Source organism: Montipora foliosa, chromosome 13 (genome assembly GCF_036669935.1).
Source record: "Montipora foliosa isolate CH-2021 chromosome 13, ASM3666993v2, whole genome shotgun sequence".
Taxonomy (NCBI): Eukaryota; Metazoa; Cnidaria; class Anthozoa; order Scleractinia; family Acroporidae; genus Montipora; species Montipora foliosa.
The window spans coordinates 28,447,823-28,472,822 of NC_090881.1; the positions used below are offsets into that span (position 1 = coordinate 28,447,823).

Consider the following 25,000-nt stretch of genomic DNA (forward strand, 5'->3'; position numbering starts at 1 on the left):
ATCCTGTGTTAACTTATGTACAAAGTAAAATAGTACCTAAAAAAATAAAATGATTCTATTGGCTACAAAGATACAAACACATATTGACATTTCGCTTATTTTAGACATTTATGATTTGTTTGAGATGGCATTCGATTCTTTGTGAGTGGTTGTACGTGTTTTTGAGGTGGTTTCTGGTGGTTGTAGATTTCTTTGAGGTGGTTGTAGGTGTTTGTAGATGGTTATAGGTGGTTGTAGGTCGTTCCATGTTTTAGTGACTTCAAACAAATAGATCGGAAACGCAATCAGGTACGCACATCCCGTGCACATCCCGTGCGATTCAAATTTAAGTACATTTCCGGCTTTCCGCGCTATTTCTCACAAATCAGTGGAGTCGTTTCGTTTGAATAACCCCATTGGCAACACAACAACATTAAGTCAATTTTTAGAGACGGTCATTGTCAAAAGCAGCCTGAAAATTTCAAGTTTAAACGTAATGTATGTTTTTCAAGTTTTCTTTTCGCTACTGTCCTAGTTGCGTTCATTGTGCTTGAAGGTAATGGTTCTCGTGCAATTCAAATACACTCGCAGTACAAAATATTTGTATTGGTATTTATATATTTCCACGGGGCTTTCAATTTTACAAGTAGATGAAACGTCACCATACCATTGGTAAGCACTCACATTTTGACTCGCGAGAGTGTAAATGCATAACCCACCGAGGAAACAAAATTAATGTTTCTAAGGAATATTTTGAACCGGCTCCGTCTCGTTCATGATTCATCCAAAGAAGACGTCGAAGTTGACGTATTCACTCTCGCAGGGAAGATCTACACAGCGTTGATTGGTTCAATTTCTTAACACAGGGAAAGGAATGTGTGGCTCGTTTCAGCAGACGCTTGTGGGAGAGGAACGCGTTACGAGTTCCTAAGAGAGTCTGCGTGGGAAGCTAGCACACAGCCGTTCGGTACATCTAATGGTGCGCAAAGAGCTACCATACACCCGCGTCCCCGCGTTCACGTCTCGATATACCAGAGTGTGGTCTGGGACATATTACACCAAATCGCCTGGTTACATAGCGAATGTGAAATCCAAGATGGCGTCTTCTATGGAAGTGCAGCCATCTTCCTCCACAGAAGTGCCTGATACTGTTCTGGCGAGTTCTGGCGCTAGTGGAAGTGTATCAGTGGCTCTTCATCCTCTAGTCATCATGAATATTTCTGAACATTACACTAGAATTAAGGCCCAGTACGGAGAACCCAATCCTCAAGGTAGGGTTTTTTAAAGGTTTACTTTAAAAAAATTAACTCTGACTTGATAACAATCTCAAACATTTAATCTGGTCTCTTGAGTCGTGAAGCATCAAATTGTAGTCAAACTTTGTAACCATAATGAAAATGCCAATAAATCTGGCCCCAATACAACTTGCACATTTGTTCCATTTTTCTAAGTAAAGCTTAAAATAAAATATTTCAAAGACTTGATAAGAATTTTCATGACAATGTTACAGTTTTTTTCTTTAATTATTTTTCAAAAATCTGCTTTTCATTGTACTGATTTTTTGTCTTTTCAGTGATTGGCGCTCTTCTTGGCACTCAAGATGGTCGTAAAATAGAGATTTTTAATTCCTTTGAGCTGCAGTTTGATCGTTTTGATGATGGGCAAATTGTTATCAACATGGAGTATTACAAAACTAAAGAGGAGCAGTGTAAGTTTTAAAAGATCACTGTGCAGTCAGGTTGGGTTAGTGGTCATTATCCGTAGCTTCCATCTTTGTGATCATATGTCACCTCAGGTCCAGTTCTCATTACTTCTGCATTAAAATCAACTCCCAGCTCATATGGGACTTTAAGTATTGTTGTATTTTATGTTGCAGCTTTGTGCAAAATCAGTCAAGCAAAATCAAACTAATGCCCTTTGCAATTTTCTAATAGTCCATCAGGTTTTCAAGAATCTTGATTTTCTTGGTTGGTACACTACTGGATCTTTACCAACTGAAAATGATATCAGAGTGCACAAACAGGTGAAGTGATTTGTTTCCTGTTGAGTAGAATAAAGTGGCATTTGTAACACAGTGTTATTCAGGACACTCAGTTGATTTGAATTATCTATTTCAGAAGAAAAAGCAGGGATGGGGGGTTGAGGGCACATTTTGGGAGGTGGTGGTGGTGGGGGTGTCCATGGGTCCTTCCAAAGGGTGATGCATCTGTTACTTGCTCTGTGGTGCTGTAGTCCTCTTTGTTTCCTTATTAAAGTTGGTTTTACTACAGTTAAGGTGATAGATACATCAATGTTTAAATGCAAGATGCTCAAGATTGGAGGTAGTGCAGCCCAGTGGTCAGGGTGGTTGCCTTAAGGTCTGGACATCTTGGGTTCAAGACCCATTTGATCCTGGTAGTCCTTGGCTCAACCCTGGGTAGAGAGGGGGGGTACCCCCAGAAAAATTGGGTGGGTTGTGTGACCTGCTTCCTGAAACCCTTACCCTATTTCAGACCAAAATTTTCCCCACCCAATTTCAAATTGGATACCCTATTTCAAGCCTATTTCAGCTGTTACATGGTTGGCGTAATAATATGAGAACTGGCTCTTGTTGACGGCCTTATCACCTAATGATGAAGAAGAAGCTTCTTCCATACTTTATTTCAGACCAAAATGGTCCAAATCGATACCCCATTTCAGACCAAAACAGCTAAAAAACCATAGTCTTTGGGGGCGCACATAGAGTTCAACTTCTCAGCTCCTCTTGTAGATAGCCAACTGGTCCTTCCCCTCTCACCTCCCCTGGCCAGTTGGGATTCTTAGCTCATTGACTTGTTGGGTCAGATGTGCTGTATTGTTGAGAGTTCGATTCAAAATCTGTTGCTTATTTCAAACACTGGTATTCCGTAAAGTGGTCCCAGTTTGTCTAATTTGTGGAGTATTACATTTTTCCACAGATGTGCGAGATTAATGAAAGCCCATTATTTCTGAAACTCAATCCACTTGCCAAGACAAATGATGTAAGTTGCTCTTTTTGGGTGCTCTTTTTAGATTACTTAAGCCATTGACTCCCAGGGGTTCCCCATTGACGAGTAAAATCATCTGGCATTAGACAGAGTAAAATACTAAGTCTGGCCGGTTTCAGCCGGTTTGGATGTCAATGGGTTAATTAATATTATTGTCATCAGATGACTAAAGGGTAACTGAAGGAACTGCAAGTATTTGCATAAAAATGTAATAGTTAAATGTCATGGTTTAGTCCCAGAAGAAGCATTTTGGTACACAAGCATGCATCAAATAATTTCCCCAGCCTTTAGGCGAGGGAAATTATTTGATATTGGGCAAAACGCGAGTGAAATTATTCCCTAATTTCAAGAGTCTGTGACAGGAAAAACATGATCCTAGTCAGGGTTCTTGTTAAGAGCCGGTAACCGGTTATTTTTACCGGCTGTTCAAGTAAATGTTACCGGCTGTTTCACTGAAATATTTACCGAAATTATCCAAGGAATGTTCGTCTGTTCAAAGGTGAAATTACATTTCGTTTATGGGAAAATATTGCTTTCCCCCTCCAACCAATCCTGTGAAGATATCTGGCACATGTTATTGTTTTGAAAATATACCATTTGCAGACCTTCCAACTCTCACGCATTTTGCGTGAGACACACGCATTTGATATATTTCTCACGCCCACACGCGTAGACACCACTTTCTCACGCTAAGACTTTTACGCCTCCAGCGTCCGTCCTAAAAGCAGCTAAATCTGTTACTTATGAATACAACAAAGCACATAAGCGTAAGCTATAATGGTTAACATTGAAGTATAGGTTAATGCTGATAGCTAGTTGCGAGCTAGTCAGTGTTGTTGTTTTGTAAATACGAAAACCCAGAACTTTTACTTCTTAAATGGCAATATTAATCAAAGAAGTTACATAAATTATTGAATGCAGATGTCAAAAAAGTGTTACTTTTGAGATTTTATGGGACATTTTTGTACCTTTAGAATTTTGTAAATCTTTTCTGAAAATGCAGAAAATCACATTTCAGGGACTCAAATTTTCAAAATTTTTCCGGGGGGGGCATGCCTCCGGACCCCCCTAGGTGACTGCCAATGAAATAGCATAACCTACTTTCCTTTTGCTGAGTATTAAATTAATTTGGCAGCTGCTGGCATGTGACAGCAATCGATACGAACGTCAAGTTAAGACTTGAGCTTGCCAACCCATGCAGGGGCAGGTAACAAAGTTACCTGCTATTTTTGGTTTTTTACCTCCTGTGCAAAAACTTAGCAAGAACCCTGCTAGTTGTCCAAATGGATGACCAAGACAGTTGTGGAGGTCCAACTAAGAAAAAAGTCAACAATCTTTACTTTCCCTTTTTCTTTGGATAGGTAATAAATCATTCTTTCCATATTTTATAACGTAAGTGCAATAAAAAAAATAAATAGTTCTTCTTTTTGTGTGTTTTCGTCACGCAAAGTGCTGCCATTACATTCCATGCAAATCCTGCTGTACAGCATTATAGCAGGCACGTGATTCCGCACGTGCTTCCAAGTCATGTTTAAATGCTTTTCTTGTTCGAGCGTCCATGATGGCTTTGTCTCAGTCAACATTAGGAGCGAGGATGGCACAGTCGGTTAGTGCGCGGCCTTCGTGCAAGAGGTCCTGAGTTCGATTCCCAAATCCCGCATCCTTGTTTCAACTTCTTTCCTTTCCGTGTAGCTAAGTAGCTTTAAGTACCCATAAAACGGAGAACTGATGGAGAGGGGAAGTAAAATGAGTGCACCTCAGGTTTGTCAGTTGAATTACTGTTATGATTTATTGATGCTAAATATGGTTACTTTACTTTTTTACTTTACTTTAACTTTTTAAAGAGGTCAGCATCAAAAATGGCCGTAGAAGGAGCAAAAGAGGAAGAAGAAATTCTACTGTCACTTCCAGAACTGTCTGAATAAATACAATGACTAAAACAGATGTATCAAAAAATATGTTTATTCAATTTGTGGAGTTCTGTCAGTTTTAATTGTATGGGCTACATGTATGTACATTGTTTCAAAAACGATTTGAATAGTTTTTATATTACCTAGCTGTTTTGTTGTTGTTTTCATTTGGACAAGTAGTTTTGTGGTTCAGACAAGCAAAATGCAGATGTTTGTCCAAAGGGACAAGTTAATTGACGAGAAATTTTCTTGCCCTGACGAGTATTCCATTTGATTTGCTGGTAATATCATGGGTGACAAATTACGTTCATAAGACGCCATGTTAACACTGTAGGAAAAGTTGCTGTGGCAACATTGTAATTTCACATGTAAAATTATAAATTAATGCTGAAATTTTGTGCCAAAATTAAGAAGTAATTTGTCACCCATGTTATTATGATGGAAATTTCATGATGAGCAGGGCTATCCCAGGGAGTGGTTTTACTTTTGTTCTGACTCTGGAACATAAGAAGAAAGTAGGAAAGAAGAGAATGAAAAAAAAAAAAACAAGAAAGATTTTAGTCCTACTCCTTCAAATTGTTTGTCCATGTTTTATTAGGGAGTTTGAAATCTACATGTGCAACACTGACCTAAAAAAAGTCCCACACTATCCTTAGTCTTCAGCAATTATTCCATTATGTTCACTTTGTAAAGTATGGGCACATTATCCTAAAACTAAATTGGTATGAGTGGTTTTAAGTAACGACATCAAAATCTCAAAGTCCACATTGTTACAAGTTTCGAAGAATACAGGCAAGGAATTTAATAAAATTCATGCTGCTCATGCAGCTCGTTTATTTCTTTTCTCCAAGCTAATAATATTATTGTTTTTGTGTCATTGCCATTGCTGTGCCTGTTGTCATTTCTCAAACTCACCATTGTTGTAATGTCTTGCAGCATGTTACAGTGTCAGTTGATTCACATTTCCTCCTAGGCGTGGGGCTTAATAATAATACATGTAGATTTTACTCTGTCTAACGCCAGACGATTTTACTGGTCAGGGGGCAGTCTATGGCAGTTCAGGTGTCGATGGGTTAAAACATTTTGAAATGGTCACTTAGTTTCTTGAAAGATTTGTTTTGAAGAGTCCTTCAAGTATACATTTACTTGATTTCACTGATTGCCTTTTTTTCAGTTACCAATCAGTTTATATGAATCTGTGATTGACATTGTGGATGGAGCAGTAAGTTTTTCCTGTGAATGAAATGCATACAATTCTATTCTATGATTCTGATGCCGGGTATCATAATATTAAACCTTTCAGACTCGAATGTTATTCGTTGAAACTCAGTACACTTTAGCAACAGAAGAAGCTGAACGTATTGGAGTGGATCATGTTGCCAGACTTTCTAACACTGGCACTGTTGATGCCTCTACAGGTTTGTACATACCTTAAATAATTTATTAGAGGTCACTGTAAATGAAAACAAATTCTTTAGATTTAGCTTTTGGAAATACCAGTTACACCATCTTTCTCCGTAGATACTCTTGACTTGCACTAAATAATAATAATAATAATAATAATAATAATAATAATGATAATGATAATAATAATAAAAATAATAAAGGTCTTTATTATATGGCTTGTGTTTGTAGCCGATATAACGCGTGCTCTGATTGGCTAATTGTGACTAAATTGTAGGGCATTATTCTCCGGTAATGCCCACAGGCCAATTATGGGCTTGCAAAAACAAAGCAAAAGGTAATTAAAAAGCCATATAATGAACTACTTACTAACTGAGCAAGCTCGAGCCGTACTGGCCAATATTCCCCAGTATGGCCCTCGCGCTTGGTTAGTAAGAAGTTATTATTTGAAGTCATTAAACAAACATTAAGACTTATAACTTATTATAAAATGAAGTTAAAACTGTATTAAACTACAAAATACCGGTACTAAATTAAGATTCATTTAAAAGTTGAAGAGGCATTTATTAACAAAGCATTTCTTAAATCTTTCCGTTTTGACACTTGGGATGTGGTATGGATGGAATCTACTGTGTAGAGCTCTGCTTTTAGAAGATCCTGCAGGGGGTGGGAGGGATTGTCCGCTATTATACTACTGTACAACCTTACATCCCTATCTTTGACAACCTGTTTGATTGATGAACTACATGTTAGATATACCCAAATCTCAATGCCCTTTCTGTAGCCTGTCAATTTGACTAAAATACTTACTATAATACTTACTATACTTTTCATAAAATTATGGTTCTTTTTATGTTGATTTCGCTGAACAGTATCAGAGCATCTCTTAGCCCAGTACAATGCAATCAAGATGCTCCATTCCAGAGTTAAGATGATTTTGGATTATGTGAAAGCTGTTAAGAATGGTATGATTCCTTCTTTATGAATATTTCTGTGCATCATTTTTTTTTGCATACAGGATTGCAACTACTAAATTGTACAAGCAGTTTTAATAATTAATTTTATAATTATCTGCCTCTTTTATTCCTTCATTGTTTTTTTATTTCAATGTTATTCAACTTATGGAGTATTGTGGTTTATTTGTTCTTTTATAAAGGAGAGATTCCTTGTAACCATGAGATAATGCGTGACGCCTTGAGTTTGATTCAACGACTTCCAGTTATGAAGACAGACTTATTTAAAGAAGACTTCTATAATGTAAGTTTGTGCCCAACCCATGTGGGTTGCACAAATGGTAATAATTTTTACATTAATTTTGTATTCTCGTCCCATTCCTGATATTCTGGAAAGTCTGCATCTACGGTGTGATGATAAGTATAATCAACTGCCCCTCCCCCCTTAACCCTCTCCCCATCCTTCCCTCCCCTGGTGAAAATAAGGAGGTAGAAAACTGTACTACTGTGCTCTAGTTGAGCTATGATGCAAGGGTCAAAATACATACAAACCCAGAAACGCAAGTCAACAACTTACTCCAAAGACTTCATAAAATTATCAATATTATCACCCAGTGTATTGACCAATTCCCCATTGTCAAAGTTTCCTCTAAAACTCTTTTGGAATCGCTAAAATGTGCACCGATATGCACGTATGACTGATTAGTATTGTTTTGTTTTTTTCCACTAGCAATGTAATGATGTTATGCTGATGTGTTATTTGTCCACAATAACAAAAGGTGCCAACAGCTTGAATGAGGTATGTTTTGCCAGTTAAGTTACCAGTACTTGTGCCTTAAACATAAGAAAACATTGTTGTGTAAAATTGAAAATCATTTTCTGACTTGTACTTTCGTTTTGTTTCTCTTTTATTCAGTTCATCAACAAGTTCAATGTGGTCTATGACAGAGGAATGGGAAGGCGAATGAGAGGAACACTTTTCTAGCATCCAAGCAGATTCCACAGCATTTCCTTTTCTCATATTTTCAATGGGATCAGATGAAATAGGGAGAGCCTTTTGGTGGTTTATTACTTGGATGTCTAGCTGTCCATTGAACTTGCAGACTGGAAAAAGCTTACATTATGGCAACGCTTTGCAAGTTTATGAGGACCTTTACCATTTGCTTTTATAAAAACCAGTAATGGCAACTAATTCTGTAAATAGATGTAAATAAACCTGCTCGTTTTCTGTCTTGGCAGAAATACTGCATTGAAGTTGTCCATATATTATGTAGTCAACACTGTATGGCAGACACTTTAAGGCAACCAAAAGGGTGCAAAGTATATGTAAACAACCAAAGAAATAAACAAACAAAACATTAATACAAATCTGAAAAGTAACAACCAACAAGCTTAATATGTGTTGCAGAACAACACGTCAGAAGCTGTTGCACCTACATTAGTGTATCTGTATCAGCATAACAGTCTTGTTTTTGGGAGATTTGGAATAGAAATTCAATGATTATGTTTCTTTCTTCACTATTGTTGTTCTTTACTTGAGAGTTTCGTCAGTCAGGTGCTACCATTGTGTAAAGCCCTTTTAGAAAATAAAAGCTTCCTCAGATTAATATTATGGAACATTGTGACCTTATGTTTTTATTGTAGAGGACTGCCCCACAGAAAATTATTCATTTGTCCAATATGTAAATTAACATTGTCGTGTTACATGTAACATTTAGAATTGTTCCTTATTGCTTTTTCTATTCTTTTTGCCTTATCCCAACCAAACTTCAAATGCTTTTGAAGTGCCTATGAAGTGAAAAATAATCAATGCCTATTTGAAAGGGTTTTCAAAATAGTGAGGAATGGCCTTTTTCGTTTCGAAGTATCTGTTTTCTTTTCAGAGATATTTGAGTTGTTAAAATTTAAACTGACGATGTTTTCAGTGGTTCCACTGGAAGATGGATCACAAAATCAAGAATATCTCTGAAATTGTAACAGCGATATTATTCAAACTTGGCATGAGTAATAACCCTTAAGAAACATGCAAGACAGTGCAGAGTATGACGTAACCATGGCAACATATTTGGCTCTAGTCCCTTTTGGTTGTAAATGAATTTTTTTCTCAAATCAAGCAAACAGACAGTCCTGCTCAAAACACACAATGGAGCCCACGTTGCCGAAGCTCTCCTAATCAACTCACTGAGAGTAGAGATTCCAACCCTGTCAACTGAAAAAATGGGAGGTCTTTAGGAGCGGCAGCAGTGGCAAGTCTCAAGGGGGTTTTCGACAGGCATGCTCCCTGAGAAAAAATTTTAAGATGTCATTTCCTGCATTTTGAGATCACAGTCAATCACAGAAAATAGTGGAGTGGCAGCGAAAGCTAAGGCCTATTGGTCCCACAAAGTTACAAAGTCGAGGCAGTCCAGTGCATTACCACGCCCAAAATATTAATTACTGCTAGCTCATGCTACAGTCCCAAAGGGGTAAAAATGGCTGAGAAGCCACAGAAAAACGGCAAAGAACCGAGCTGAAAAGACTGGTTAAACAAAGAACACATTATCTTTCTTAGAATAGGAAGAGTTTTTTCAAAAACTGGGAGGCTGAAAATATTCTCTTAAAACAGTAGGTTTCCAGCCAAAATGGGAGGGTTGGAATCTCTGTCAGAGTGTGAGTGATTTTTGGTTAAAAGACAGAAAGTGCCTAACATTTGTACATTACTGGTGCCAAGTTTGAAGAGAACTGCTTTAATTTATATTTTGTGATTTGTTTTCCTTTAGAACCACTGATGATGTCATCAGTTTTTACAAAAAAAACTTCAATATCTCCAGAACATTAGTAGATATTTCAAACATTAAAACACTGTGTTTTGTTCAAATAAGCTTTCATTATTTTTCATTTCATAGGCACTTTAACTGTTTCAACCTGCTTGAAAAAATTGATCAAGCAAACAAATCAAAATATGAACGAGGATAATAACAAAAAAAACCCGAATTTATGTTTGCGTGAAATGGGAAATTACGTTGCGTGAACCATTCGTTACAAAGAAATCGTTACCAGGTCCCCTCGTCAACACGAAATGGTGGCATCCTGGCAGCCATTATTAGGCTGCTTTTCGGAGACACAGTAGTTTTCCCTCACATTTTCACTTTTTCGTTGATCATTGACCACGTACCTTTCAAAAGGTATGAAGAGGCCTAACCCAGATTGTTCCACGACAGTTGTAGAGGAAATATCAGATGAGACCCTAGATTTTGGCAGCCAAAGTCAACCTGTCTTGAAACTCAAACGAGTTCGTCAGACTGTTGACGCTTCGAAAAGACTTGCCTTTGAACTTTCTCAGTATTCTACACAGCAGGAAATCCTTCAGACGCTGGTTGATCTTGAGAGAGAGCTCCCTTTAGAGTCATCGGAAGTTTCTGAATTCGTAATCAGAACGCTGTGGGATAGGTTTTACGAGACTTCGGATACTGTCATTAAAATCAAAGTAATTTCCTTACTTGCAAGTGTTGGAAGTCAGCCCGGGGTAAATTTTCACTCCGTAATTGAAGACTTGATTCAACTATTAAATGCAGATGACGAGAATAGGAAGATAGGTAAGATATCCAACTGTACTTCATTGGTGGTATTAGCTCCGTGGACGTGTTAAGGACGGTGCCTATTAATTCAAAGGTGTTTTGCGCGGTTACTGAATATGCGGGAAAAGCAGATCTTAACAAATGTTATTGAAATCCAAAAAGGAAATTGGGGTTAACCACGCATTTTCAAAGATAATGAATCAACAATATTTGTAAAGAGTTTTAAATTATAAAGCAACATAATTTGGCGTTCTTTTCAAAAGTAAAGCTTAATTATCTCTGAGAAATGCGTGGTTACCCCCAATTTTCTTTTTGGATAGCAAGGGCACTTGCTAAGTTCTGGTTTCCCGGGCATAGTTTTAAATGGCGCAAAAGTTTTCCTGTCTTAATAAGCACCACCCTTAGGAAACCCATGTCTTTCGATATGCACAGGACATATGCGCAATAACAATAGTAGGCACCGTCCTTAAGTATTTCCAGGCAATGGGCCCCAGGGTGTGATGTTCAGTACTTGTCAGATGGACCATGGCCCATCTCTTGCGGGTGTCCTATAGCTCAGTAGCAGAGCATCCGAACTAGCAATTGGAGGGTCGTAGGTTCAACTCCTGTTTGTTTGTTTGTTATTTATTCGTTAACAACTGCGTTGCTATGTGGAAGTTGGGTGCCTGAAACATCCTGGAGCTTCCACTATTGGTTGCCAGCTCCAAGATAGAGACTGCACTGATGGCTGGCAAAACCTGACAACCTAGCCACAAGCCTCTATGCCCCTGAGAAGACAGGCACCCGTCACACTTATAAACAGTGGAAAGTTAAAGGGGGGAAGAGAGGGGAAAAAACCATGAAAACACTCTGCACAAAATGCTCCTTCCTGCCCCACCGATAAATATAGATAAGTTCTACAACCCCAAGCACGAGGAATCCAACTTGTGCTCAAATATAACATGACCACTGATAACGATTGACCGCAGTCACTCCCAATTGTTAACTCAATTAAATTGTCATTTAACTTCACTTTGAGCAGGTCGAAGTTTTGGCAGCTATTTTGTAAAGAATAGTTTGATTGAAACAATTTTGACCAATAGCAGGTAGATTGGGACCATGCTTGAACAGGAATACAATGCATAATATAGTTGCCCAGACTTTGATACATCATGACAAGCAAATTTTCAAACCCGTCCAATGCTTTTTCTAATGTTAAATTATGATAATGAAGAAAGCTTGATTTTGTTTCATTTAGGATCTCACAAAGTGCGTGCACAGATTTTTCACACTCTGCTTCATCTTGGCAAGCTCTACAAAGAAGAGGTAAGTTGTTTGGATAAGCAATGTTTTGCTTTATTATTACTTTTCAAGATCAAAATGCAGTCAGTCAGTAAGGAAGTGGAAGAAAATAAATATTATTTCTTTCAGGGAAAGATTGTGCGCCATATTGAGAAGACTGCATTGCAGGTGAGTATATAAAAACATGATGTACTTCATTCCTTTTAAAGGGGCTATGTTGCATTATGTTAGGGTGTTTCTGGGAAATTTTTAGTAATCACAGGTTTAAAACTCAAAGGTGGTTATCAAACTTATGTGGAATTCCTTTACTGATAAAATTATCGTTACATCACAAACAAGATATTTCTGAACAAAAAGGACCTTTAAATACAGGCAATTTGGCATAAACTTGAAAAATATCAAGCCAACTTGTTTTGAGGACTACCCAAATCCCGTCGATTCCAATCTTGTCCATTTGTGCCCATCCATTCTTCTTTCTTTTTGCTGTATTTGTTTTATGTTGTTCAACAGTTTTAAGTGGTTATTGCAATGTTTTATTCTACACTTTGTGGGCATTTTGGGTGACAGTCGTGAAATTACATCATTTCGTGTGACGTAGCTCCTTTAAGCAGTTGTATCAGTTTTTACAGGAGTGCCCTCTCACCTTTCAAGGATCAAAGACAGTTTTTTTAATTTGAGAATCGTCATTAAACCAATCTCAACCTAACCTTCGATTCGCTCTGACGAAGGGCTAACGCTCGAAACGTCAGCTTTTAGAATCTCTGTACGGTGGCCAATTTACATTATCAACTCCGTTGATAAAACCAAATTTTTGTATACTACTTCCCCACCGACGCAGCACCACAGTTTCTTTAGAAACTACCCCTTCAACCTAAAATTGGCCTATTCCTTGCTGACTTGCACATTTTTGTTTTCAGTTTGTAAAGTGAGTTTCTTACTAAGGTTATGAGCAAATCGCAAACCAACTGTGAGAATTTTAGTGTAGCAAGCCTTGTTTTATTTTGTCATCAGCATCTTAAAGATTCACACACTCTAGTTCGATGTCAGTGTCTATTACTGATTGGTCACCTTACTCAAGGATCCATACAGTCACCACCAACTTGGACAGAACTTTACTCAGAGGGAGGGGTACAAAGGTTGCTTGCCAGCTATTCAAAGGATAGTGATCCACGTGTCAGGACAAGTGCTTTGCAAGCACTGGTATGTGCATAATTTCAGCAAGATCCTTGAGGGCAAAACAAATTTCTGCTGGGTTAACCCATTTGACTCCCAGGGGTTTCCCATTGACTAGCCTACATGTAGCCGTACCCTCATCTGGCCAGTTTAGGCCGGTTTGGGCATCAAAGTGTTAATTAACATGCAGAAATTTCTGTGCTTTATTAATCAGTAGAAAGGAGATCATGCCCAACTGCCACCTGGTGTGTACTAGGAATTTCCAAGTGAAAGTAGCTCACATGAAGGTAGAATCTTTGCCAGGATCTCTTCTTGGATCTCAGCTACATGCAAACTGAATACAGGACGCATATGCCACCAATGTGATCCATGTTCTAGGTCTTCCCTTCACCATGTTAAGAGACCCTTGCATGTTTTCTATGAAGGATAAATTTTTATCAAAGAGTGGACAAGGTATCAGGTCTAACATGGTTTCTTAGACTAAGTGAGTTTGTTTGCAAACAGAATGCATTATAATACTTTTCTGGCCAAGGCCATCCAAAATGTCTAGCCTAGGTGATCGCTTACGGGAGGTGGTCGCTTACAAGAGCCTGAACATGATATCGAGTCCAAATTTTGCCTCATTTGCATATGCCTTTTGATAACAACTTATGTGCCAATGCCCATGTAAACCCATGTAATAACTTTTAGTAGTCACAAAAATATTCTTTCCCACATGAATACATTTAAATTTTTTTTACGGAGACACAAGACATCAATACCTTGGCTGAAATCAAAAATCAAAAACCTAGGATATGACTTGGACTGAAAAGCGAGTGTGCTGACCACGTGGAATACTGTATTTCGATTTTCATACCGTAATTCTGTTAAAATGTTGTTCTTTAGAGAACAGTCATAATCAACAAATCAGTTCTAATTTTCTGTAGTTATGAGACATTTAAGGTCTTTTTACAGTCAAACCAAGTGAAGCGTACCCCTCAAGATTGCATTAATGAACTGATTATTTGAAACTTGAACCCGCTAGTCGTTTCAAGAATGCAATAATGAATTGATTATTCTAATATTGAACTCGCTCGTTCGATCCAAGAATACGGCTAACGGGTTCCGTTTCCGAAAAATCGATTCAGCATTGCATTCTAGAAAAGACTAGTAGGTTTGAAACCTACCAGTCGCAACAGTGAATTGATTTTTCGAAAACGGAAGCCGTTAGCGAATTTAGCCGTATTCTTGGATCGAGCGAGCGAGTTCAATATTCGAATAATCAATTCATTATTGCATTCTTGAAAAGACTAGCGGGTTCAAGTTTCAAATAATCACTTCATTAATGCAATCTTAAGGGGTACGCTTCACTTGGTTTGACTGTAAGACTGACAGAATACAGCATATGTGCATATTTTCTTCAAAATTTTAATTGTTTTATTTACGTAAAAGTCCATTTCCAGAACAATCTGGTCCTTCACATTAAAAAAATTCCCTCTCTTGTACTACCCAAGAATCATTGATAATCTTGCAACACGTTATTATCCAATTCCACCCTATTACCTGTCAATTGGTCGCTTACGGGAGGTTAAAAACAATAGAAAATTTCAAACTACATGTATTAGCTCTAAGAGTGGTCACAGCCACTTACGAGAGGTGGTCGCTTGCAAGAGGTTCGACAAATAGTGATTTTTATCAGAAACATTTGGTATTTTGGAAACGTGGTCATTGAGGAAAGGTGGTTGCTAACAAGAGTTGGTCGCAACCGGAGGTTTGACTGTATTATTACTATTTCTTTTTATTTTGCACGTGCAGCTTACACTTCATGAGAGAGGTCAGATGCTGGACATGGCAGTATATGAACAGGCATCCCAGGCTTTAGATGACGACTTTGAAGATGTTCGATTAGTGGCCATCAGGTTGATTTGGGTGTTTAGCCTTGGAGACCCTGAGAGGTTGGTCGGGCGGGCTGTGAATCATGATCAGTCTCTTATTTCTCACGAAATTACTTAAACTTATAAGAGCACAAAAAAATTGTTAACTTTTTTATTAATTTTGTTCACAGATGCCATTATTGCTATGCAACTATGTTTTGTTAATTATTGATAGTCAGTTTGTTTTCAATTGAGGTATAAGCTTTAACCTGAGCAGGAATACAATGTATTAACATTTTTTGAATTATTTTGGTTTCCTGGCAGAATTGTTAAATTACCATCATCTGACGATGCTCGTCTGGTTGATGATGCCTTTATCAAAATCTGTCACATGGTGAATGACTTGTCCATGAATGTGCGACGGGAGGCTTCCAAGCTATTGGGCTCACTTCATCTTGTTAGTCCAAAGTTTCTAGAGCAGACGTTGGATAAGAAGCTTATGTCTCACCTTAAGGCAAGTGAAAGTATTCTTTGTTTAACTTATGATAATCATTGTTGCTTTTAACCTGTGACCAAGCCCAATTTAATAATTGCTGCTCGCTGATTTCCTTTCCCCTTTTTCCCACGTATCCTTCCCTCGTGAGAAACAAAAATAGGGCTTTCTCCTTTCCATACATTAGTTAACAGTCAAGACATTAAATTTTTCTTTATGTGCATCTAGGAGCTAGAAGTGAAATTCAGATGCTAGGTGATTATTTATATCTCTTAGCAATACCAGAAAACACCTCTGCAACAGTAATCTGCAGGTGAAAGGCCCAACTTGGCTTCAACATTAAAAATATTTTTTTAAAGTAAAAAAAGCACTAGTCATTTCCAAACCCCTTATCTTCCCGGGTGTTTTTAGAGGAGAAAAACTGAACATGAAAAGCGGAAGGAAATTCATGCAGCAGGTGGGACTGGCGAAGGATGGAGCACTGGAAGAACGTGGGGTGATAAAGCCCCTGAAGCGGAGTTGGACCCTGAGGATGTCAGCCTCATGAGCAGCGGAGCATGTGGCGCATTTGTTCATGGTCTGGAGGATGAATTCTTAGAGGTGCGCACTGCTGCTGTGAACTCTCTCTGTGAACTAGCCTATCAGCATGCCCCCTTTGCCATTCTGTCATTGGATTTTTTGGCAGACATGATGAATGATGAAATTGAAAGTGTGCGAGTAAATGCTATAAACAGTCTACGAAAAATCAGCCAACATATTCAGCTACGAGAAGATCAGTTGGAGACACTGTTAGGCGTGTTGGAAGATTTCTCTGGTGACACCAGGGAGGCTGTGCGCAAGTTGCTGTGTCATTGTGTATTGTCTACGAGGGCAAGTCTTCATGCTGCCATCCATGCACTGTTGGGAAACTTGAATAAATATCCACAAGATAAAGCATCGATATGGAGGTACATTCACATCTGAGAACTGGGTATCAATTTAAAAGGCACTAAAATCTTCTTTGTTCATTTTATTTATTCACCAGTTTCAGCACTTGGACTCTTTCAATTTAACTGTAATGGTCAGTAGTTTTTCACTGTTTCATTGAACAATGGCCTGTTTGGAAGCTTTTTTTCAAGTCAAACTCATGCCAGAAATTAACCTCCCACAAATACACACACAGAATCTATGGTTTATAGTCCTTAAGCAAAAAGACTTGCTTTTTGGAGGTGAAAGTACAAAGGAAGCACTTCCCCCTCAGTTATATAATGCTAAGACCCTGAGTTTATGCAACACAACCAAAAATGAACTGGTGAGAACCTCTCGTTAAAAAGATTGAAATACACTTTTAAAGTGCCCCTGCCTCGACATATACATTTTAGCATTTGACATTAAAAGATTGCTGTATCCAAGCATGAACAATAACAATTATTATTATTATTATTAAGTCACATGATTTGGTTGCCTATTATATTTTTGGTTTTTCCATTCATTCTCAGATGTGCCAAGTTTCTTGGTGAGAAGCACCAGCATCTTGCATCATCTCTTGTACCAGAGCTGCTATCTACACATCCGTTTTTTGCCACCCCTGAGCCATCCATTGATGACCCTGCCTACGTAGCCATTTTGATACTGGTTTTCAATGCCACGGCAAAGAGTCCTACAATGCTAGCTATGTTTCCTGATCACACCACACGGCACTATGGATATTTAAGAGACAGCCAGTCACAACTTGTGCCCCATCTAGATATAGGGCAAGGTGATATCAGTATGGATTGCAAAATGTCTGAAGTCAAAGGTAAAGTCAATGATTTGTTTAACCCTTTAATGCCCAATAGTGACTTATAGATTTTACTCTGTCTAACGCCAGACGATTTTACTCGTCAAAGGGAGACCCCTTGGGCACTAAAGGGTTAAAAAACTATCTCCTTTAACCCTTTAATGCCCAATAGTGACTTATAGATTTTACTCTGTCTGACGCCAGACGATTTTACTTGTCAAAGGGAGACCCCTTGGGCACTAAAGGGTCAAGCCATTCGTCGCTAAAGAGGCCCTTGTTGCTGATTAAAATCATCTGGCAATCTAGAAGGCCAAGCGTCAAACTTCATATGAGACGAACTAAACAGAACAAGTTAAGTTCATGATAAGTCTGATGTTTGACTGAATTAATTTCAACGAACTGTATCTGGATCGACCAACACGTTTGATCTGTCTGCATCAGACAGATAGAACATGTGAAGATTGAGTCTGGGACAAACATCAGACTTGTCATGAGTCAAACTTAACTCCCAATTCAAAAATTTTTATGAAAATTTATATTTTCACTTTTGCATTTGGTTCATTGTCAAGTTTGAATTTTGACCCATATTAATTAATTTGGATTGACCCAAACTACCATTTAGTTTGTCTCATAAGAAGTTCTAAGTTTGGCCTGGCCCAAGTCTACAATCGGCGTCAAAATTGTTGAGACTCTCTTATCCTTCAGAGTCTATTTCAAGCTCCGTGCGCAAATGGCCCCCTCCCCCGCACCCCCGGGACAATGTTGTGTTGTTCTGATTTCTACAAGCCTTGTCGACAGCGGTACAACATTGATTAGGGTGGGGGAGGAAGGGGTATCCCGGAAACGTACTTTTTGGACAAGTTTTCTTTGCAAAAAATGAATGTGGCGTTGCCAGTGTGCTCTGTTGGCAACTGTCTCAACTAATTTTGTCGCCGATTGTAGCTTCCAGGATTGAAAAGGTTAAAAATCAGTTTATTTAATTTGCTTTGAGGTCTGTGAGTTAGACCTAACACAAAATGAGAATATAGGACTAATTCATTTATAATATTTTCACTCATTACCCTTTAACATACTTTTTGTAATTTGCAAAAATAATGATGATCATCATCATCTTCCGTCTGCGTAAAAATAACCATGCTTCCACAACCAATTTAAAACCGCAGTTATGATAGTTTCTTTCTTCTTCCATCCCTCTTCTTTTTTTGCACCCTCTTCTTTTTTTGCACTCTCTCTTATTCTTACAAGGTCCAAATAGTTTTTTCTGCAAGTGCTTGCTTCACTGCCTGCTAAACAGCAGCTTTTTTTTTTTTTTTGGAACAGCGGCAACAATTTTCCATATTTTATTTTGAACCATTTTTAATATATTTTATATTATATTATATTTTTTTAATATTTGTGCAACATGATCAACATTGCCATCATTTAATAAGCTATAATTTTGATGAACACAGTGTAATGTTTCATCCACACATTAAGTGTTCTTTGCCTTCTAAGTCCATTGAGCATTATTGAAAATTTGACCTTTGTTTCTTTTTTAAGGATCTCAAACTGCAAGGAATTTTTTTGAGAGCATTCAGGTGCGGGTTCAAAAAGTCATGACTGTTAAATCAAAGAATCCAAAAAAAGCACTTAAAGGTCTTCAAACAGCCATTCAAGATTTGTGTCATGTGAAGAGTATTGATTCCTCCCTTTCTGCTGATGCAAAGTGCCTCTCTCTCTACCTGCAGTGTCAGCAAATGATTCTTCAAGCTCAAAATGATAAGATGTGGAACATACCTGCTGCTCTCTGCACCAACCAAGGATCTAGCTTTACATCATTGGTTGAAAGTGTTCTCTCAACATCATATCGCATTGAAAATACTTTCTTAGGTTTGACTCCTCAACAGATCTTTCTCCTTCGTCAGTTGCGGCTCATCATACATGCACTACAGATCCTTGTCACGCAACGCTACAACAGCACACGTGACAGGGGACTGAACTCCATGCTTCAAGTGTGGGAATCATTTTTAATGAGGATCAAAGCTTTTTTAAACTTTATTAACATGGAGAACATTACTACAGATGCTTTTTGTGCAGCCATTGTCTCCTTTCCCAGTTTTTTTGAGTCAAATATCACCAATCCTTCAGGGGTGATGGATTATATTCACTCACTCATGCTTTCACACCAAGTTGAATCACTTCAGTTGACTTCCAGTTTGTACCAAGCTTCTGCTGTGTTAAATGAACCTCGCAGTGGTTCTGACAATCCCCTCTGTTTCTCTGCTGGCCTGACATTAGGCATCAAGGTTGAAGCAATGCTGGAAAATGTACCAGATGCAACGAAGGTCAGAGTTCAGGTGTGTTGTTGTTATACACTGTTTTGTGAATTTTCTATAGATCATGTCAGTTTTTGTTCAAATGTAGAGCTGATCAACGTTGGCTCCTTTTGACATTTGACAGGTTGTGTTTCCTGATCTAAGTTGTCAGTGGTTCATTCCGAAGCCAGATGACCTTCAACTGATATTGCCAGAAAAGCAGCGACTCTCTATGACTGTCATTTTATCCCATTCTGGGTGGTCTGGTGAGTATCTAAATTAATTATCCTTCTTTCCTTTTTAACCTCAGCCCTGGCCAAGAACCCAAGGAGAAGATACCAAAACATGTTTAGCAAGATGAGCTATCCACAGTTATTTAATTTTTTGGGATTAGTGGAAATTATCTTGTCAAAAATGGCCAATTGTGGACCTTTTTTTACCTTCATGCTAAAAAAGTACACCATTGGCTTTTAGTTTCCATAAAGACAAAAAGTTTTTTGCTTTAGTTTAAATAGAAGAGGCCAATATATACATGTAATTTTGATTGTCTTTTGCTGATTTTTCACTGTCCAGACTTCAAACCTGCAGTATTTACAAATTATTATTTTTCTGTAGAATCAGCACTCGTTGAGGTGTCATTGGTTCTCAAATACACGCCTGATGTTGATGAAGACAGTGTATTGAGCCTTGGGTCATATGCTGCATCTAGTAGCACAGACACCGAACCTGAAGGCCTAAAGAAAACCAAGAGGAGCATGGATAGTCTGACCAATGGCATGATAACCCTCTGTTCGCCTGTTCAAGTTTGCATTTTGCCCAAACCCATGCGGTGATATCTCTGGGGGTAGGGGTGTTCTCGTCCAGCGAAAGGAGATCATTGGTTGTGGTACCTTAGGGTGTTGCACTTGTCTTTTGGCAAAGAAATGTGGCCACTTACATGTATGCTATGCAGTCTGTTACCAAGGACATCACACTTATTGCTGCAAAAGGAAATCATTACTTGTCTGACTTAAGGGTGCTTCAGCGACTGAATTGCTAAAAAGGGCACAGCTTGATGAGGTCGGACCAAACAAGCCCTGCTACCAGCCAGGCACAACCCATGCATGACCCTGGAGGAAAGCACCACATCCGCATGTAATAAGTTGGGAGTTGATTTTGATTGTGGGGATTAAGGGTGCAAGGAAAAGGGGGCCAGTCACACTTCACAGTCTTTCATCAATGAAAACCAAGCACATTTTACAAAATGATGTGGAAGATGTGTGCCGTGTTCCTACTAAAATAAACAAAACATACAGTAGTTCACCTAACAGAAGACTTTAATTCACATTTCTTTCTACTTCGTCAAGTGGTTTAAAGAACTTTGTGTCCTCAGAAGATTGCTTTGATTTGAAGCCATTTTACAGAGGGTTTCAATGCATGAAATCCTTTACAAGCTCAAAGCTAGGTTGCAATCTAATCCTCTCCCAAATGTTTCACCCCAAAATGATATAACCATGGCTGTTCACAAAATGCTCTGTGTGCAAGCAGCAAACAAAAGGTCACTGGATTTCTCAAATTTCACACTAACGTCTTGTCTTTTGTTTTGGAGTGAAGTAGATCGTCTGATGTATCCTCATTTTTTCTTGAGAACAATACTTAATGTTATCTCCAAGAATGACTCCACACATACACATGTCGCTTGAGTGGACTGATGCACATATAAGCAAAGGACTGATCGTGTGGTACAAGTGACGGGTACACTTGAGAACCATCATCATTCTGAAAGAAGCCAAGAAACAGCTAGTCAGAGTTGCATTTTAATGCCACTCTACTTTGCCGAATTATTTCGATGGTTTTCACGATTTTTTTATAATTACACTGCTTTGAAACAATTACATGGATATCATTACATTGCCCCAAATACAGACTTTTTAATTAATCTCTTCAAATCAAAGCCTCCAAAAGCAGTTTGTAACTGACACAACTGTGAGATTTGCATATCCAGAGTCTAAGTGAAGTTGAGCATGTGGCTTTTCGTTTATTTATTTAAAATTGATAACTAATTTGAGGTTGTCACCAACCTTTACCAGTTCTAAGTAATCACCTGTAAAGAGGTTCATTTGACTATGACCAGTAGCTTTACCTGAGCAGACACTCTAATAACAACTGATCCAACTTGTAACTTCTTGGTTGTGGCATCTTTGTGAACACTGGAACCAAAATATACCAAAAACAAGAGTGTCGATTACAAGCTAATTAACAATAATATTCCGCAAGAAGCATTGGATATGAAATGATGGGTAGCCAACAAGGCGCATAGCACTGAGTTGGCTATAACCATCTCATATCCAGCAAGTGCAAGTGGAATAATTGTTTTATTAAGAATGCCAAGAGAAAATTTAGGAGTTTCTCCTGAAATCACCCACAAATTATGAATAAATCTTCCCTACTTTACTTTGTATAAAAAACTGATGCATACAGTTACTGATATTTGTAGAGCATGGTATAATAGCTCATATACCATGATGGCTAAGCCAATCAAAATCTGGAAATTGCATTATCTCATGATTCAGATTTTAATAATAAGGCAAAGTGATCTCACACATAGACTGGATGATGTAAAGTGCATTTAGTGTTGTATTATATCAAAAATATCTATACCCTTACTAAGCTTTTATCTTGGTCTCTGTAAACAGCTTATATTGTCAGGGAAGTTCTAAGGAATATCTGCCATTTCATAAAGTGGTTATTTCTGTCATTGGCTCATCCTACCTTATAAGTTCTTTGTAAAGTGTCTTGGTTGTTTCAAGGTACGGACTTACGTCATCTTCATACTGACAATAAAAAACAGACAATACCGGTAATTGTAGAGTCATTGTTCACTATGATCCATGCATTTAGGTAGCACTTTACAACACAGTTTAAGTACTTCTGGAGTCATCGTTGTTTGAGTAAACTAAGGATTGCACAGCTTCATGTTGCCATTTACATAATTATTATGTAATTTTATTGTTGAGAGAACGGCACCAAGTATTCCCTGAATCCATTGAACAGAAATTAATTGTACATACTTGGCAAACTTGTCCTCCTAGACATAGGTGCTTGAAAATCAGGAAAATAAATTCATTTCGATCTGCATCACTAAAAATTGGGTACGTTTCTGCTTCCTCAAGAAGTAACACCTATAATACCATGAAAACAGACAAAAATTGCTTGCTAACAGAATCTCTTCTCTTTAACCCACTGACTCCTCACCTGCCCTAGGACACCCCCAGTTGACAAGTAAAATTTTGTGGCATTAGACACAGTAAAATCTGTGGTCTCACTCCCAGGAGTCAATGGGTTAACCCTTTGACGCCCATACTGGCCTAAACCGGCCAGACGTAATATTTTACTCTGTCTAACGCCAGATGATTTTGCTCGTCAATGGGGAACCCCTGGGAGTCAATGGGTTATTAATCACTCACTGAAAAACTATGTTCCCATTAATCCTTTGATGCCCAAACTGGCCTAAACCAGCTAGACTTGATGTTTTACTCTATCTAATGCCAGAGTATTTTACTCTTTCTAATGCCAGACGATTATACTCGTCAATGGGGAACCCCTGGGAGTCAATGGGTTATTAATAACTCACTGAAAAACTATGTTCCCATTAATCCTTTGATGCCCAAACTGGCCTTAACCAGCCAGACTTAGTGTTTCACTCTATCTAATGCCAGAGTATTTTACTCTTTCTAACGCCAGATGATTTTACTCGTCAATGGGGAACCCCTGGGAGTCAATGGGTTGTTAATCACTCACTGAAAAACTATGTTCCCATTAATCCTTTGATGCCCAAACTGGCCTAAAGCAGCCAGACTTAGTATTTTACTCTGTCTAACACCAGAGTATTTTACTCTGTCTTACGCCAGATGATTTTACTCGTCAATGGGGAACCCCTGGGAGTCAATGGGTTTAAGTAAGCTTAACAGCATTTAATAGGAATTGGCCATTATTGCAGTGATGTAATCTGGTTAAAAAGAAATGATGTTTGTGCTGATATAATTTAGAAAATGGGGTGATCATTCTTTAGAAGTTCATTATCTCTACCAGGAGTCAATCCAAATGACCTTTAGTAATTACGAGTACTTATCATTATTGTATGGCACTGTTTGAGTATCCACCACAAAATAATATTTTCCACAGTGCCACAATAATTTAAAGTTTTCTCTGTCTACACATACCTTCCTAAGCTCATCAGAAATGACAAAATCATCATAAAATTCATCAAAGCACTTTCTGATCTTTCCAGATTCCCTTATAATTCCTCAAGAGATTGAAAATTAAATTAAATTACAATAATTACAATTTAAATGATTACTGTTTTCTTCCTTTAAATAACACTGATGTTGCTAATTGCCATAAATTACTGGTTGGACTAGTCCTCTCTTTGAAACAGAAGTAAAAACATGATCTCTTAGAGTTGCAAATAGTAATTATTTAAACCATCAAACCTTGCTCTTGGAGTCTGTCAAAAAAGCCCATTGATGTTACTGAGCAGGAAATCACCTTTGCTGTTATAGATGATACTTTGACATCTATGGCAGAATTGAATTGACTAAGTACCACAGGTTATAAAAAAGTAAAAGCATGCAATGTTAAAATTTTGCACAGTTGATAAAAGATTACACTCCACTCTTTCAATTACAGCCTCTGTGACCACAACAGACACGTAGAAACAGGGAAATTAAACATTAAAATGTGAAGTAATTACCAGTTGATTGAAGTATATTGTTACTTTTCATACTCAATTACCGGGTATTATTGAAAACCTATCTATTGATGTTCAAAGACTTACTCAGAGGAGCCCACGTATTGGTGGAAGACACAAGCTGAAATGAAAATGAAACTTAGTACAAAAAATAGCTTTAGCAAAGAAGTAAATGAAAGCCAACTTAAATGCACTGAAGGATCTGCAATGGACCATTGCATGGAGCCAATGCTGTTCAGTCCATCATACGAATGCAGTAGTCTTGGCCTTTTTATGTGAATACAAATTAGTTAGAAAACAAGTTTTTTACATGATGAAAGCAGTGAAGGATCTATAGCTACAGATTAGGTCACTTCACACCTAACTGGGAGACTAAATGTAGTAGAAAACAATAAGCTTTTGAGAACTCTACTAGATTTCACCAACCTGGAGACTGGATATTACAGCAGGGTCTTGAAAAAAGTCCTAACATTTTGAATCAAGGAAAAAGAAATGAGCTAGGGGAGATCTTCCATGAACTCTTTTAAGGCTTTCGGGGGTGCAGGAGTATCATTTTCATGAGAGCAATAATATTATCGCGTCCCAGTTACTTGGCCCAGGTGTTGCCCGA

The 25,000-nt window shown here is 38.1% G+C and overlaps 3 protein-coding genes across 7 annotated transcripts in view; 2 read left to right on the forward strand and 1 right to left on the reverse strand.

Annotated features, from left to right (window-relative positions):
• The first annotated feature begins 1,041 nt into the window (after positions 1 to 1,041).
• On the forward strand, positions 1,042 to 8,868 carry LOC137983984 (COP9 signalosome complex subunit 6-like). The gene is made up of 10 exons (XM_068831141.1): positions 1,042 to 1,250; positions 1,553 to 1,687; positions 1,914 to 2,002; positions 2,916 to 2,978; positions 6,069 to 6,116; positions 6,198 to 6,312; positions 7,171 to 7,263; positions 7,455 to 7,555; positions 7,982 to 8,050; positions 8,168 to 8,868. The coding sequence occupies exons 1-10, from the start codon at positions 1,076 to 1,078 to the stop codon at positions 8,234 to 8,236; spliced, it is 957 nt and encodes a 318-aa protein (XP_068687242.1). The 5' UTR covers positions 1,042 to 1,075; the 3' UTR covers positions 8,237 to 8,868.
• A 144-nt stretch (positions 8,869 to 9,012) lies between these two features.
• Positions 9,013 to 22,497, forward strand: LOC137983983 (integrator complex subunit 4-like). Its single transcript, XM_068831140.1, has 11 exons — positions 9,013 to 10,826; positions 12,046 to 12,113; positions 12,219 to 12,257; positions 13,101 to 13,289; positions 15,057 to 15,196; positions 15,440 to 15,629; positions 16,020 to 16,555; positions 17,087 to 17,385; positions 18,907 to 19,703; positions 19,807 to 19,927; positions 20,277 to 22,497. Exons 1-11 carry the CDS (start codon positions 10,418 to 10,420, stop codon positions 20,492 to 20,494), a joined length of 3,006 nt encoding a protein of 1,001 aa, XP_068687241.1. The 5' UTR covers positions 9,013 to 10,417; the 3' UTR covers positions 20,495 to 22,497.
• Positions 13,313 to 25,000, reverse strand: part of LOC137983985 (cilia- and flagella-associated protein 300-like) — a 12,936-nt gene continuing 1,248 nt past the window's right edge. For 2 of the 5 annotated variants that reach the window (XM_068831142.1, XM_068831146.1), the window contains exons 3-10: positions 24,817 to 24,855; positions 24,478 to 24,511; positions 24,134 to 24,217; positions 23,864 to 23,946; positions 22,712 to 22,822; positions 22,413 to 22,474; positions 21,784 to 21,850; positions 21,283 to 21,419 (exon numbers count right to left, since the gene is read on the reverse strand). In XM_068831142.1, the coding sequence (XP_068687243.1) occupies positions 21,303 to 21,419; positions 21,784 to 21,850; positions 22,413 to 22,474; positions 22,712 to 22,822; positions 23,864 to 23,946; positions 24,134 to 24,217; positions 24,478 to 24,511; positions 24,817 to 24,855 (597 nt within the window). In that variant the 3' untranslated portion in view covers positions 21,283 to 21,302. Of the gene's footprint in view, positions 13,680 to 19,500; positions 19,665 to 20,318; positions 20,396 to 21,282; positions 21,420 to 21,783; positions 21,851 to 22,412; positions 22,475 to 22,711; positions 22,823 to 23,863; positions 23,947 to 24,133; positions 24,218 to 24,477; positions 24,512 to 24,816; positions 24,856 to 25,000 lie in introns of those variants that run through there. The other 3 variants (XM_068831143.1, XM_068831144.1, XM_068831145.1) reach the window with 3 other exon arrangements.

Bases quoted from the DNA above. Each gene is read 5' to 3' on its own strand.
- LOC137983983 (XM_068831140.1), top strand. From the start codon at position 10,418: ATGAAGAGGCCTAACCCAGATTGTTCCACGACAGTTGTAGAGGAAATA. The intron at 12,114-12,218 runs GTAAGTTGTTTG...TATTTCTTTCAG, and splicing joins GCAAGCTCTACAAAGAAGAG to GGAAAGATTGTGCGCCATAT. The intron at 15,630-16,019 runs GCAAGTGAAAGT...GGGTGTTTTTAG, and splicing joins AGCTTATGTCTCACCTTAAG to AGGAGAAAAACTGAACATGA.
- LOC137983984 (XM_068831141.1), top strand. From the start codon at position 1,076: ATGGCGTCTTCTATGGAAGTGCAGCCATCTTCCTCCACAGAAGTGCCT. The intron at 1,251-1,552 runs GTAGGGTTTTTT...TTGTCTTTTCAG, and splicing joins CGGAGAACCCAATCCTCAAG to TGATTGGCGCTCTTCTTGGC. The intron at 7,556-7,981 runs GTAAGTTTGTGC...TTTTTCCACTAG, and splicing joins TTAAAGAAGACTTCTATAAT to CAATGTAATGATGTTATGCT.